Raw genomic sequence first — 13,910 nt, 5'->3', positions numbered from 1 at the left:
AAGAATTTGGTGTTCAAAGGTCAAGGCCACAGTGACCTTGCGTCAGTCTTTTTCGTGAACGTAATATCTGAAGATGGCCTTGAGGGTTTTTCCTCAAACTTTGGCACAATCATCCACTTGGACTCAAGAATGAACTCATTAGAATCTGATGGACAAAGATCAAATAAAATAAAATATGTTTTTTGACCATAACTTAAGAATTCATTCTCTTAAATTTCACAAAAATTTCCAAGAGGTCAAAGGTAAACTGTGATATTATAATATTCTGTCTATTACTCAACAGGGAATTTTTTCACAGATTTTTTAAAATTTTTTATTTACATTTCTAATTCTGACTTGTGTTCATGTTTTAATTGCCACATTTATTCATTTTAGGATTTTATTTTACAGGCATATTTGTTGATCTCACAGGACTGTTTGATTATTAAATATCGACTTAAATGGCATTCCATACGAAAGACACCCTCAAGATAAAATAATAATTAGGGCTGCAACAACGACACGATAAAAATCGATTATAATCGCTTGTTAAATGTGTTTGCAACGAATAAAATGATCGCTTCGTTGCGTCGCGTGATTACGTCAGTCGCTGTGTCACGGGACTGTTTACGTCACATGCATACGGAAGTAGCCGGTGTTTTGAGGAGACATGGCGGAAGCAGAGAGGACGTGTCATACCAAAAACTTAAAAACTTTGGGAACGTTTGGGAGCAAAACAAGGAAGTGTGTTAGCTGCAAAATGTGCAGAAGTGACACGGCATGCCTCGCGAGCACGGCGGTTATGACGCCGCATCTAAAACGAAAGTGAGGAGGAGGAGGAGGAGGAGGAGGAGGAGGAGAGCTTAACGCAGGTAAATCACGACAACAAACACGTATGTTCAGTTTTTAAGTGAGGAAACGTAGCGGCTCGTTGTAAACGCTGTCGACATTTAGTTTTTGAATTGTTTCGTATTCAAATTTGTAGTTATTTTTTTTATTTTAATATTATTTTGAAAACACCGGCATGTTCAAGCAACCGCCTGTTTGTGCACTTTTTGCAACGCTGTCAATGATAATCTGTTTTTGACTAAGTGATTGAAGAAAAAAATGCTTATTTTAATATTATTTCTATTTTTATTTTTTTTAAATTCGATTAATCAGAATAAACAATCGATTTGATTATCAAAAATAAGTTGCAGCCCTTATAATAATAGTAGTATTTTTATTTATATAGCTGTACAAACACATGTTTACAAAGTGCTTTAAAAGACAAGGCAAAGGCAGGAATAATAAAATAAACGTCAACAAACATGTCAAGCAAAAAAAGCAGGAACAAAATGCGAACAGAAAAGGTTAACAGGAATAAATCAAGTGAACTTAATAAAAGTGGTAAAACAGATGTCAAAAGGCAGTTAAAGTACTAAATAAATAAAGTTATAGAAAATCTTTTAATAAAAGTAAGATAGAATAATATAAGAAGACGACATCACATCAGAGCGGGTAAAACACAAATGAGACACAAACAGGTAAATAAGACATAGATGAACAAGTAAATTAATTAAAACATGAAAAGATGGTGAGAGCAGGACATCAGAAAAATAAAGAACAGATAGAGTAAGAGCAGCACAATGAATGAAGAGAGCAAGAGAGATACAAAATAAAATAAATAAAGGTAACATCACATATTAATGGATAACTGCATCACATAAATTATTCTTCATTAAACCAAAATCAACTTAAGTGCTTCAGTCTAATCAGCACAGTCAAATGCTTTACACGTCTGTTCATTTTCACAGATTTCTGCACTAAACCCATCGTAATATCACGAATGTGCACACACAGGTGGAGGCCAAATGCCAGCAGGTTCAGGAGCGAGGCGAGAGGAGGGAGCAGGAGCTCAGCAGCCGGGTCACGTCCCTGGAGGAGGCCGGGATCCAAGCTGAGAACCAGGTGAAGGAGCTGAAGGAGACCATCTTCGAGCTGGAGGACCAGGTGGAGCAGCAGCGGGCCGTCAACTGCCACACCAACCAAGCCGTCCTCGACATGGAGAGTACGTCCACTTCACTGTCCGGTCCTCTGTGGAGTCTTACGTGGACTCCAGAGACATGAATCAGTCCAACATTTAGTCTGTCTTTATTTATATAAAACAAAATATCTGAGACACCTCAAAAATAGCCATGAAATTAAAAAGAATACCTGTTAAATCAGTTGTAAAAAGCTGAATTTTATAACCTTTCATGAGACTTTTTGCAGGTACTTTTGCACCTTTAATGACCCGAGGTTCTCAAAAACGTGTTAAATTTGTCGTTGCAGATCTGGTGAAAAAGCTGGAGGAGCAGAAAGTTGAAGCAGACCGACAACTGAAACTCCTGAGCAGACAGATGAAGGTGAGGAAGCTTTATAACGCCTGTGGTGCCACGTTTTGTTTAAATAAAATAATCTGAATTTAAAGCAGTTAGGATCTCTCATGCTGAAGTACGGAAGCTAAGAGCGGCGTGCTTGCAATTATTTTTTAATATGTCAAGATAACAAAGGCTTTTTTTTTTTGCAATAACAGGATATGTAATGTTGTGTTGTGTAAACTTTAGTTGAGTATTTTATTCTCATGTCACTTTCTACTTTGTAATACTTACATCTCATATTGATATATTTTGTACTTTTTACTGCATTTTTTTGATGACTGTAGTTACTTTTCCGATTAAGATTTTTGCACCCAAAACAGATGAAATGTACAAGCAGAGCTGTAAACGATAAATTGACTGATAAAAAAATTAACTATTACAAGCCGCTATTGTGATAATGTTTTAGTCTTTTTTCAAGAAAAAAACCCAACTTTTTAATGGTTCCAGCATCTCAAATGTGGAGATTTCCATTTGATCATTTTAGTAATGACATAAAAAATAGAAGAACAGTCCTACTTTAATTGAATTCTTTAAGTGTATTTTCCTGATCATACTTTAATTAGATTTTAAATGTGGTACTGGTGTAGCAGAGTATTTTTAGAATTAGAATCTGGTTTTATTGCCAAGTACATTGAAATATACAAGGAATTTTACTTGGTGTTTTGGTGCAAAACAATTAACATAAAGGAAGAATAAAAATAGTATAAGTAGTATAGACATAAAGATATAGAAGCAATTTAGAAGTATAAAATGAGAAATAGAATATAAAGAACACAAAATATGTTACAGTGTGGTATTAGTACTTTTGTTTAAGTATAGGAGCTGAATACTAAATACTTGTTTTTATTCTCTCACATAAACACGATCTCTGTTGCATGTTTTTTTTTTCCTTTTTTTTCCTTAAAAATAGCATCAGGTGCACCAGATACCACTTTCCTGGATTTCACTGTCACCTCTCAGATATTTATTTTGTACAAAAACAGGGTGCTGATCTTCACCTTTAAAACTCTGAGTACAGGCCTACGTATTTCTTTCTTTTACTTCTGTCCCAAAGGATTTCTCCTTTTTTTTTCAGTACCAAACAAAAACCTGCCTCCCTCTCATGGCTCACATTCAAAGTGGGGTTTTTTTTCGTCTTTTTTTTTTGTGTCTTGAGGAGATTTTGAAGTTGTTTTTAGCCCGAAGAGTTTTAAAAATTCTCTCTGAGGTTTTCTGAAATTTGTTTTTTTTTAAATCATGTTTATTGGCTTTTTTTTTTTTGTACATTTGAATAGACAAAACAAAAATTCACAAATCCCTCCCTCCCATCCCACAAAACAAAACTTTCTCGATAAAAAGGAAAAACTAAACAAATATAATATAAAATATAAATAAGCAAGTAGTAAGCATAATAATAATAAAATGTAAAAAATATATTGATAATAAAATAATTAATAATAATAAAAACAAATAAATTAATATTTTAAAAAATGAAAATAAAAAAATAGATACTTGCACACTGATTCTTACATATATACATACATAAATACCAAAAATCATAAACCTTTACCTCCACAGATTTATTTTACAAAGAGTAGAGACTGTTTTTGAGAAAATCTGAATTGTTATACGGCAAACTGTTACTGACATTATTCTAGAGGTTCAGATTTTTTTTTTTGCCAAAAATATAAATGCCAATTTCTCAAGTAAATACAGGAAAAAAATGTTTGTGCCTCATTTGTTTATCACATTTCATTAACAGCTCCTGAATCCGTTTGCCTGTGTGTGCTGTATTTGCGTTTGTAGTAAATATTTCTATTTTTGCGTCTTCAGGATGAGAAGGAGGAGTGGCGTCGTTTCCAGGCCGACCTCCAGACAGCTGTGGTGGTCGCCAACGACATTAAAGTGGAGGCTCAGCAGGAGCTGCGAACACTCAGGAGGCAGCTGCAGGAGGAGCAGGATCGCAGCGCAAAGCTTTCCACAGACCTCGAGGCCCTGCAGGGAGTCAGGTACCCTCTCCACAATACTCCTGTTTTTTCTTTCAGCCCCCCCCCCTCCACAAACCCCTCCGGCTCCCCTCGTTTAGCATTGGGCTGCAGTTTCTTTTCTCTCCGAACACGATGTGGATGTGAGATACCTGCCAGAGTCTTGCCATATCCCCATCCTTTGTTCTATACATGCGGTACAAACAGTACTTTTCTCTACTAGGATTTTATCTCCAAAAATCCTATGCTTAAAAGGTTTCCGAAAATCCTAAATACTGTATACTGTCATTTCTGACAATGTGATGAAAGAAGAGATCCCGTAAGTCATTATAAGGTTATGACTTAGTGAAGCAAAACAATGAGAAACTTCCTCAACAAATGGACTAAATACAGAGAGAAGTGACTTAGTATCTCCATTTTTTGACTTAGTGTCTCAATAATAACTCAGTATCTCAAAATAATCAAACTTTCTCTAAACAATGACTTTTTATGTCAGAATAATAACTCAGAACAAAATCATCACTCAGTGTGTCTGTGTGTTGACTTAGTGTCTCAAAATAATTATTGAGTATAGAAAAAATTACTTAGTATTAGAATAATGACTTGGTATTGTATACTAATGACTAAGTATTTCAAAATAATAACATAGTGTCTCAAAGTAATATCCTAGTATCTTAAAATAATCCGAAATTTTCTCAAAATAATGACTTTTTATGTCAAAATAATTACTTAATATCTCAAATCATATAAGCACTAAGTCAAAATATTGAGTCATTACAGTTTCACATTATTTTCAGATACTAAGTCATTATTATGAGATGCTGTAATAATTATTTTGAGATAAAAGTCATTCTCTGAGATTTTAAGTCAAAAGTTTTAGATTTGTTGTCATAATTTTGATGCTATTTAGAGATACTACATCATTATTTTTACATACTGCTTCATTTGTTTTAGATACTATGTAATTTTCGTATACAGCATCATTATTTTAGGTACTACATCATCAATTTGGGATACTAATTCATTCTTTGTGATACTAAGTCATTATTATGAGATATTAGGTCATTGTTTTGCGATTCTTAGTCATTATTTTGAGATACTAAGTTGTTATTTTTATATGCTGCGTCATCATTTTTAGATACTACATCATTTTGATAAACACAATTTGAGGTACTACATTATTTTGAGGTACTAAGTTATAATTCTGAGATGCTAATGCATTGATATTAAATAGTAAGACATTATTTTTGAGATACTAAGTCATAAACATGAGATACTGTTATTATTTTGAGTTCATATTTTAGATACTAAGTCATATAGAGATATTTAGTCATTTTTTGAGATGTCAATTAATTATTTTGAGACAGTTTCTCATTATAAAGATTTACGGGATCTTTTATTTTAATCACATCGGCAGAGATGGACTTCCGTACTTCCGTAAATCTGGGATTTTGCAGACTCTGTTGGTAAATTAGCGTTCTCCTGCAGTATTTCCCTCTGTGTATTCTCCTCCTTTAAGCTGCTGCCCTCTCTGTCTCCCTCTTCCACACTGACCACTGCCCTGTAGCAACATTCAAACCTCACACAGTAATCTGCAGTATATTTATCGGAGGGAATTATTATTATTATATGAGAAGGCGGACGTGGTGGCAGATCTGCTCTACACAAAGTGTTTTAAAATGCACCACAGAGGCCGGTGTGTCCTCACTGAGAATATTTCACACCGAAGTATGATGCTGTTTAAGATTTCATGCAGTGTTGTGGCCCTGCAGTAATGTGAGTGATGCACTTACAGAGAGCGTGTCATTGGTTTGTGTGTGAATATCCTGTATATATAAGTGTTTCTGAGCGTCTCGATGCCATGGTGTTTTTGACAGTGTTTCATTATCATGCCAGGTCAAATATTTTCTGTGGCAAAGTTTGCTGCTGTATATATATCGCTCTGTTTATCTGTGTGGCCAGTCATGGAGTAATCCTTTACAACTTCCCTCCCCATAGAGTTTACATCTTGGTTCTTGGTGCCAGTTTTTCCCAAGTGGCTAAAAAAGCGTTTTTCTTTTCTACGGTGGCCAATAGGGACAAACACACCGCAGCTTAAGGAAATACATGCAAATAGACAAAACACAAGCGAATTAAGAAAACATCTTCATCAATCTGAAGACATATGAAAAACATTAAGAGAACGTTCTGCAAATGTCAATGTATTAAAAACAAAATCCCACAACACATTTACGCTTTAGGGCTCGCTTTGATATTACACACACACGTATCGCTCTGCGCACAAAATGCACTTTTTAAAATAAAAAAAAAAATTATATATTAATATGATTTTCTACTTTCATCAAGTAATTTTTTTAACCGTCAGTCCTAATCAACAATATCAAGTGTTCATTAACTTTTAGAATTTAAACCCTTTAAATTGCAGGTTTTAGTCGATGATGATGCTATTATGTTTATTAATGAAAAAAAAAAAGAATTAATTATTTTCAATATACTACATGCTATTTTTTTTTTTTTTTTTTGAAGTTCACAGCCTGGGATATATCGATGATTTTCAGTAACAGTGATTTTTATATGTTATTAGTTTTTTGTGCATTGTCAAATACTCACACTCATACCGCTTTGCACACAAAATGTGCTTTTCAAAATCAAGCTTTAAAAAATACTCTACATTAATATGATTTTCTACTTTAATTGAGTTCATTTTTTAACCAACATCAGTCCTAATCATAAATATCAAATAATCATACATTTTCAGAATTTTAACCTACTAAATGTCAGGTTTTTGTCATGTTTTTTTATGTTTGTAGATGAAAAAACCCTACAAAAAATGAATAATTTTCAGTATACTTCATGCAAAATCGTTTATTTTTTTTTTTATCACAGCCTGGGATGTGTCAGTTATTTGCAGCAACATTGACTGTGACATCCTTCGGAAAGAGCATTTATTTTCTCCATATGAAACAGAGGTTTGTAAGGGTTAATCGTTCTAGCTCACAATAAGTTTTGTTTAGTTTTATTAAGTTTTTATTTCTGTTTCATGCCTGTCTGGCCCACATGGGATAACAAGATATCATCACAACACAAAGCATGAGTCGTCTCACGGTTTCAAGAATATCAGCAAAAAAAGATGCATAGAATAAATAAGGTTACAAAATATTATCATAGTAATAAAGATCTTTGAATGGGACATCGTATATTAATGAACATCGGCGTAAAATACAAATTTAAATACGCCGGAGTTAGCACGACTGCTGATTTACATCCATAGTCCCCTGGCAGGTAAGAAATAGAAGAAATAAGGAGAGAAAGAAAAAAAAAAAGACAAAAAAAACACATACAAAGGACAAAAGTGCATTATAAGTAGCAATGTAAACTGTATGGCAACCAATCTTTTTTTGTAATTTATTAAACATTTCTTAACAAATTGCTCAATGCCTTTTTTCCCAGTGTTTTAAAATAAATAAAACCCGTTTTCCAAGGTAAAAACACGTATGAAAAGCATCTGAAAGCAGCACAAAAAAGAGATGTCACTCCCGGTTAAGCTCTGTAACTGAGTATTATTACTTCGTTACATTAAATCTAGCACGTGGCGTTACTGAATCGGCAAATTTTCCCCGAGATTAGCTGTCTCGCTGCGTCCGCTCCCCACCTCCAGCAGCTCCCTGTGACGACCCTGTCAAAGATGTCCCCTGTGACAAGCGTCCCTGTGTAACGTCCAGGTGAGTCCCCTGCCCTGTCGGCCTCTGTCAGCCAGCCTGCCTCTCCCTGCCCTGTGTGCTGCTGCCGCTCACTGACCTCCTCTCTGTGTTTGGCTTCCTGTCGCTGCTTCAGCCTGTCTGTCTGACTGTCTGTCTCTCTGTGTGCTGGCCGACCTCACCTTCAGGGACTCTCCTTCCTCCTCTTCTGTGCTTCGTCTTTGGTTCTTAAAACCAACCTACCGTTCAAGTAGATGTATCTGGTGCCACCTGCTGATCTTTGAATGAATAACGCTCAGACTTTTTTTTTTGGGTGAAAATAGCAGGACGGTCTGCTCGGCATGACTGGATTAAACTCATGCTCTGCATCCTGTGCTTCAGATACATTTGCATAGCGTCTTCATCACCGGGTGATTTAGTCATATTAGACATTATCAGTGACTTTATTAATCCTATGAGGTATGCATGGAAAGGAGTTTTTTTAAAAAAAGAAGTGCCCAGAGATCTGCTTTTCATTTTAAGAAATTTTAAATAAGTTTTGCTGCACATGTTTTAAAAAAGTCAAAGTTGTTCATAGAAGTTCATCTTCGTCCTTCTTTTTCTTTCAGATTAAGCACCGGAGCCACTTTTGATACCAAGACGGCGGTAGAGGGGCACTGAAGAAGCGCCCTCCACAACGTGAAGACAGTGTTATTGTTGCACTTATTACTTTTATTGTGTCCTTTAAAATGTTACGTGGTGAACCAGGCTCTTTTAAAAGCCACAGTGACCAGTGTCGATGCAGTACACAAAGAGTCTCGTGACCGAGTCTGGCTTTTTTTTTTCTCTACACGTTTGTCGGTACGGAAGCCGAAATCAGCCGTGCTTGCAATTATTTTTTTGTAATGCTGTTCTTTTAAAATATCAACATTATCAACCTGTTACCATGAGTGAATAAAGGTAGTTTCCTCTGATTACTTCCTAAAATGCATTTTACATTTGATTTAAAGAGCACTTTTCACAATACTCAAAGAAGAGACAAAAACAGTAGAGTCAGAAAAACATATGATATTAAATAAAAACACGATCAGTAAACGCAATCATTCAGTCATCATATGGAATTACACAACTTCAGTGAACGTGAACTCATCAGCTCCTTTAACCTTTGATTGATTTGATTTGTTAAGCACATATTAAAAACAACAATGTTATACATTTCAAGCAAAGGAGCCATGCAGGCGAAGCCCCGAAAACTCACTTACAGTCTCCTAACATTGAGAAGAAAAAATAAATAAAAATTTGCTTAAAAATATATAAACAAGTAGGCTATACTACTATATCTATAGATATTTTTATGATAACTTGCGCTCTGTAATTTAATCCTTTTTTGCTTCTTCTGAAACTGTTGGCTGCTGCTTTATAATTGACCGTTTTTCGGGATATTTTTGGTAATCCGCGACGTCTGATTGTGAAATGATTTAACTTAACAGTAATACAAGCGTCCCTTATAATTTAAAAGTAACCACAAAGTTGTGGGGAGAATTGAGATTTTTGGTGTTGCTGGAAATAAAAATTCAATTATTCATTTCTGGTATTGACTGATACATTTCAGCAGAGGATTTCTGACTACTGTATAAATAAGATAATAGATCAGTGATAATGTATAATAATAATAAAATAAATATCCCAACTAAAAGGGACATTTCTATCTTGAAATGACGTTTCAGGACATCCAGCTTTTTTACTGTCCAGCTTTTTTACTGTAAATATCAGTCGGGCTATTATACATTATTGGTTGGTTATTATACAGTCGTTTTACTAAAATTAACCCATTATCATGAAAAAAAAATGTCACTAACAAAGTAATTAACTTGTGATTTTAAGATAACAGCATTAAAAAAAAATAATTGCGAGCATGGTCGTTCACTGCTTCCGTGTTTTGGAACTTTTTAAATAATAATTCTGGATTTTTCTTTCTCGATGAATGTATTGTTTGTAAATTTCTCGACCCGTGTTGAAGAAATGTCACATGTTTGAAAGACTCTCCTTTTCATACTGTGCAAAGCTGATTTGTGCCTTTTTCTTAGAAAGTTGAGATGGTACAGTGGAGGTAATAACCTGTTAAAAACAGCAGGAGAAACTCGGAAAAAGATGTGATAAATATTTGGTCGGTGGCGATTTACAACATTGTGCCAGAACAAATACGTCAGAAAATCACCATTTCAAAGCGAGAGCGATTGAGTCCCGTGATTAAGAATATGAGGCGACACATGGTTTTTGTGCTGGACCTTGCTTTTATTTTATTTTCTAGTCATTTCACTTTGACTTCTGTCTGCTCACTTTACAACTTTATTATCCGTTGAGACAAAAAACAACTTTTCTTTAACCCTCCTGTTATGTTGCATTTTAAACAATTTTAATATTTTAAAGCATGTTTTTTTTTGTATGAAACTTCTTCTGCTTCGCTTAATTAGTGTAATCAACTTTTAAAATTTTAGTGGTTTGTATCACAAAGTAGACATCGATCGGGCGAAATTGACACGGAAGTGAAACTGGGATCAGAAGTGTCAAAATTAGACCATTTGTTTCTTTGCAAATGTGAGACAAGTTCCTATCCCTAAGAAAGAAAAAGTTTAAAAATATAAAACAAAATTTTTAAAAAAGAGTTGTTTTTTTTAAACTGTGTTTTCTATTTAGGTAATTCCAATTTCCATTGCAAAAAAAAAAAGTTTGAACATGTAGGCCTATTAAAAATAAAATAAAAATCCTGCCATGACCTGCGAGACGTGAATAACACCATTAAACTTAATATTGATTAATTGTGTTTCTGACAACTTTTGGGTGATTAAACATGAACCCGGTCACTCAGGAATATTCTCGCTGTGATGAAAAATGAACCTAACAGGAGGGTTAATGTTTTCGTTTTTGGTCCTGTAGTGAAACTGAACGCATTGTCGTATTTAGCCATTAGATGGCGCCATGAAACACAATTACTGTACTGAAGGTGACATCGATGTGGACATACTGGTATCCTCCGCTCTGTTAATGCCTGTATACGTATTTTTGTCTATTTTTTATGTTATTTTTAAATCTATAGAGTATTAATTCTTTCTGACAGATACAATAACCCAAAACACTGCCAAAATCAGATTTTAGGACTGCCGTGAAAACACAAACTGCCGTACCTCAGAGTCACTTTGTTACTCCTAAAACAAACCAAAAGGTTGATGGTCCATTTTTAACACACTATGAAGACTGTGTTACAGGCTCCGCTTGAAGCATCGCTATTAGATAATGAGTTATTCTTTTCTGCTTTTCAGCAGCATTATTGACAAGTTAACTTTTTGAAAATTGAGCATATTGGTGCAATTTCTTTAGAAAACAATAAAAAAGACAATAAAATATTTTTAAACAGCAAGAAATTAGTGTAAAGAACAAGAAAATTACCTTAAAATAGCAAAATAAATTGTTTTTAATTTACTGTTTTAAGCAAACAAAACTTGGATTTGGTAAAGGTGTTTTAAAAAATACAAAAGTTTAAATATGTAATGATAATAATTAAAAATGTATTTTTTTTTCCTTTTGCCTTTTTTTCCCTACCTTTCCCAAAATATTTTTTTCAAATCTACAAATTTTTGCAAATGTGAAACATTTCTCACCTAGTTGCTTATTGCCTTTTCTTGTTTTTAAAGAAGTTACACCAGTTTGACACAGACTTTATTATCTGAACCGCAGACTTCACTCAGATATTTGTTGATCATCATCAATCATGTTAAACACATTTAGAGGTTTTCTTCAGCATCCTGTTTATTAACGTATCAGTTCCTCAGATTTTGTGATGTCACTCACTTTGAAAGATGATTAATTTATTTAATATTTGAGCCAAACTCTCACACAATATTCTGTGTTGTCGTAGATCCCCGATTCCAAAAAGTTGAGACGGCGTGTAAAATGTAAATAAAACTAGAATTTAATTTGCAAATCTTTCTCTAAATATTTAAATTTGAATGCAGTCCAAAGACGAGATATTTAATGTTCAAATGGATTATTGTTTTTTGTAAATATACAGTTATTCTGAATTTGACGTTGCAAAACATTCCAAAAACATTGGGACAGCTGCATGTTTACCATCGTGAGACATCACCTTTTCTCTCAACACACAAGTATTTGGAAAATTAGGAAAATAATAGTTTTAATAATAATAGTTTTGAAAGTGAAATTTCTTCCTCAAATTTTCTTAAATAGCTGCACTGGAAATATGTTTATTTAAAATTCCCGCCTGATTTAGCACATTATGAAATTCTGTCATAATTAGGATATGCATTCTTGAGTTTTGGCCAAAAAAAGGTTTCAGGAGGTCACAGGGGCCTTGACCTTTTATCTTCAATTGTTAAATTCTAATCAGTTCATGGTTGAGTCTGATTGGGCGTTTGTGCCAAATTTGAAGAAATATTTTCAAGATGTTCTTGAGATATTCACAAGAATGAGAAGGACAAGGTCACAATGACCTTGACCTTTGACCACCAGATGTGATCAGTTCATCATTGTCTCATCTATTCAGTTCATTGTTCAGTCCAAGTTGACGTTTGTGCCAAATTTGATCTGTTCTTGAGATATCGCATTCATGAGAGTGAGACAGACAAGGTCATACTGACCATGACCTTGTGTCAAATTTTAAGATATTCTCTGAAGGCCTTCTTGAGATCTTGACCTTTAACCACCAAATTCTAAACCGTTCATTTTGAGTCCAAGTGGATGTTTGTGCCAAACTGAAAGAAATTCCCTTAAGGAGTTCTTGAAATATCGAATTCACCAGAGTGAAGCAAACAAGGTCACACTGAACTTGACCTTTGACCACTTAAATCTAATCAGTTTATTCTTGCATCCAAGTGGATGTTTGTGTCAAATTCAAAAATATTCCCTGAAGGCTTTATTGAGACACTGTGTTCACAAAAATGAGACAGATACAAGGTCACAACGACCTTGACCTTGTAATCAGTTCATTGTTGAATCCAAGTGGATGTTTGTGCCAAATTTGAAGGCTTTCCGTCAAGGCTTCTTGAGATATCACGTTCACGAGAGTGAGACAGACAAGATCACAGCAACCTTGATCTTTGACCTTTGACCACTAAAATCTAATCAGTTCATTTCTTAGTTCAAGTGGACGTTTTTGTCAGATTTTGAAAGAATTTTTTTCCAAGCTGTTCTTGAGATATTGTATTCACAAGAAATAGCAGATGGACAGACAACTCTAAAACATAAAGCCAGTGTCCTGTGCTGTTGCCTACGCAAATATATAAAAATTAGACGCGTTGTTTACTTATTTCCCCCCGTGTATGTCGAAAATGATTTGCAAATCGTTGCATTCTATATTTACGTACATTTTACACAGCCTCCCAACTTTTATGGAATCACTACTTGTATCCTGCAGGATCTCAGGTTCTACATAAAGTCCACTTTTTATCCAAGATATTCAATTTGTGATTTTTTTTTATTAATTAGAAGCCATATTGTTCTACCAGATGATAAGGTACTGGTGCTCAAAGTGTAAAAAAATTTGCTCACAAAAATAGAAAAAGATGAGACGTGTAATTGGTCGTTTTCTGTCTTTAGTAAAGCCATTTAATGAACAATACAGTGAATGTGCTGTTTATTTATTCTGGTTTCCTGCCTGTGAAAGAACGCGTCAAAGTGTACTGTATGTCTGTTGTTCTTCAGGCAGATGAATAAACGAAGTTACACCAGTCCGACTGTGGTTGTGTTTCTCTTTCAGGCTTCGGAGGTGAGTGAGTGCAGCATAACACACAAATTCCTAACTCATCATTAGTCACTGATAACGACGGTCCTAATCCCTCGCCGTATTGACCAGGGGTCCAACGGTCACCGGG

The 13,910-nt window shown here is 34.5% G+C and overlaps 1 protein-coding gene across 5 annotated transcripts in view; it reads left to right on the top strand.

Annotated features, from left to right (window-relative positions):
- Nucleotides 1-13,910, top strand: part of specc1 (sperm antigen with calponin homology and coiled-coil domains 1) — a 108,190-nt gene that overhangs the window by 54,902 nt on the left and 39,378 nt on the right. For all 5 annotated transcript variants that reach the window (XM_042499132.1, XM_042499131.1, XM_042499134.1 and 2 more), the window contains 3 exons: nt 1,822-2,029; nt 2,293-2,366; nt 4,194-4,369. In XM_042499132.1, coding sequence (XP_042355066.1) covers nt 1,822-2,029; nt 2,293-2,366; nt 4,194-4,369 — 458 coding nt within the window. The remainder of the gene's footprint in view (nt 1-1,821; nt 2,030-2,292; nt 2,367-4,193; nt 4,370-13,910) is intronic.

The sequence above is a fragment of the Plectropomus leopardus genome, chromosome 13, assembly GCF_008729295.1.
Source record: "Plectropomus leopardus isolate mb chromosome 13, YSFRI_Pleo_2.0, whole genome shotgun sequence".
Taxonomy (NCBI): domain Eukaryota; kingdom Metazoa; phylum Chordata; class Actinopteri; order Perciformes; family Serranidae; genus Plectropomus; species Plectropomus leopardus.
Note: the sequence above shows the minus strand (reverse complement) of the source record. Positions and strands in the feature narration are given on the sequence as shown.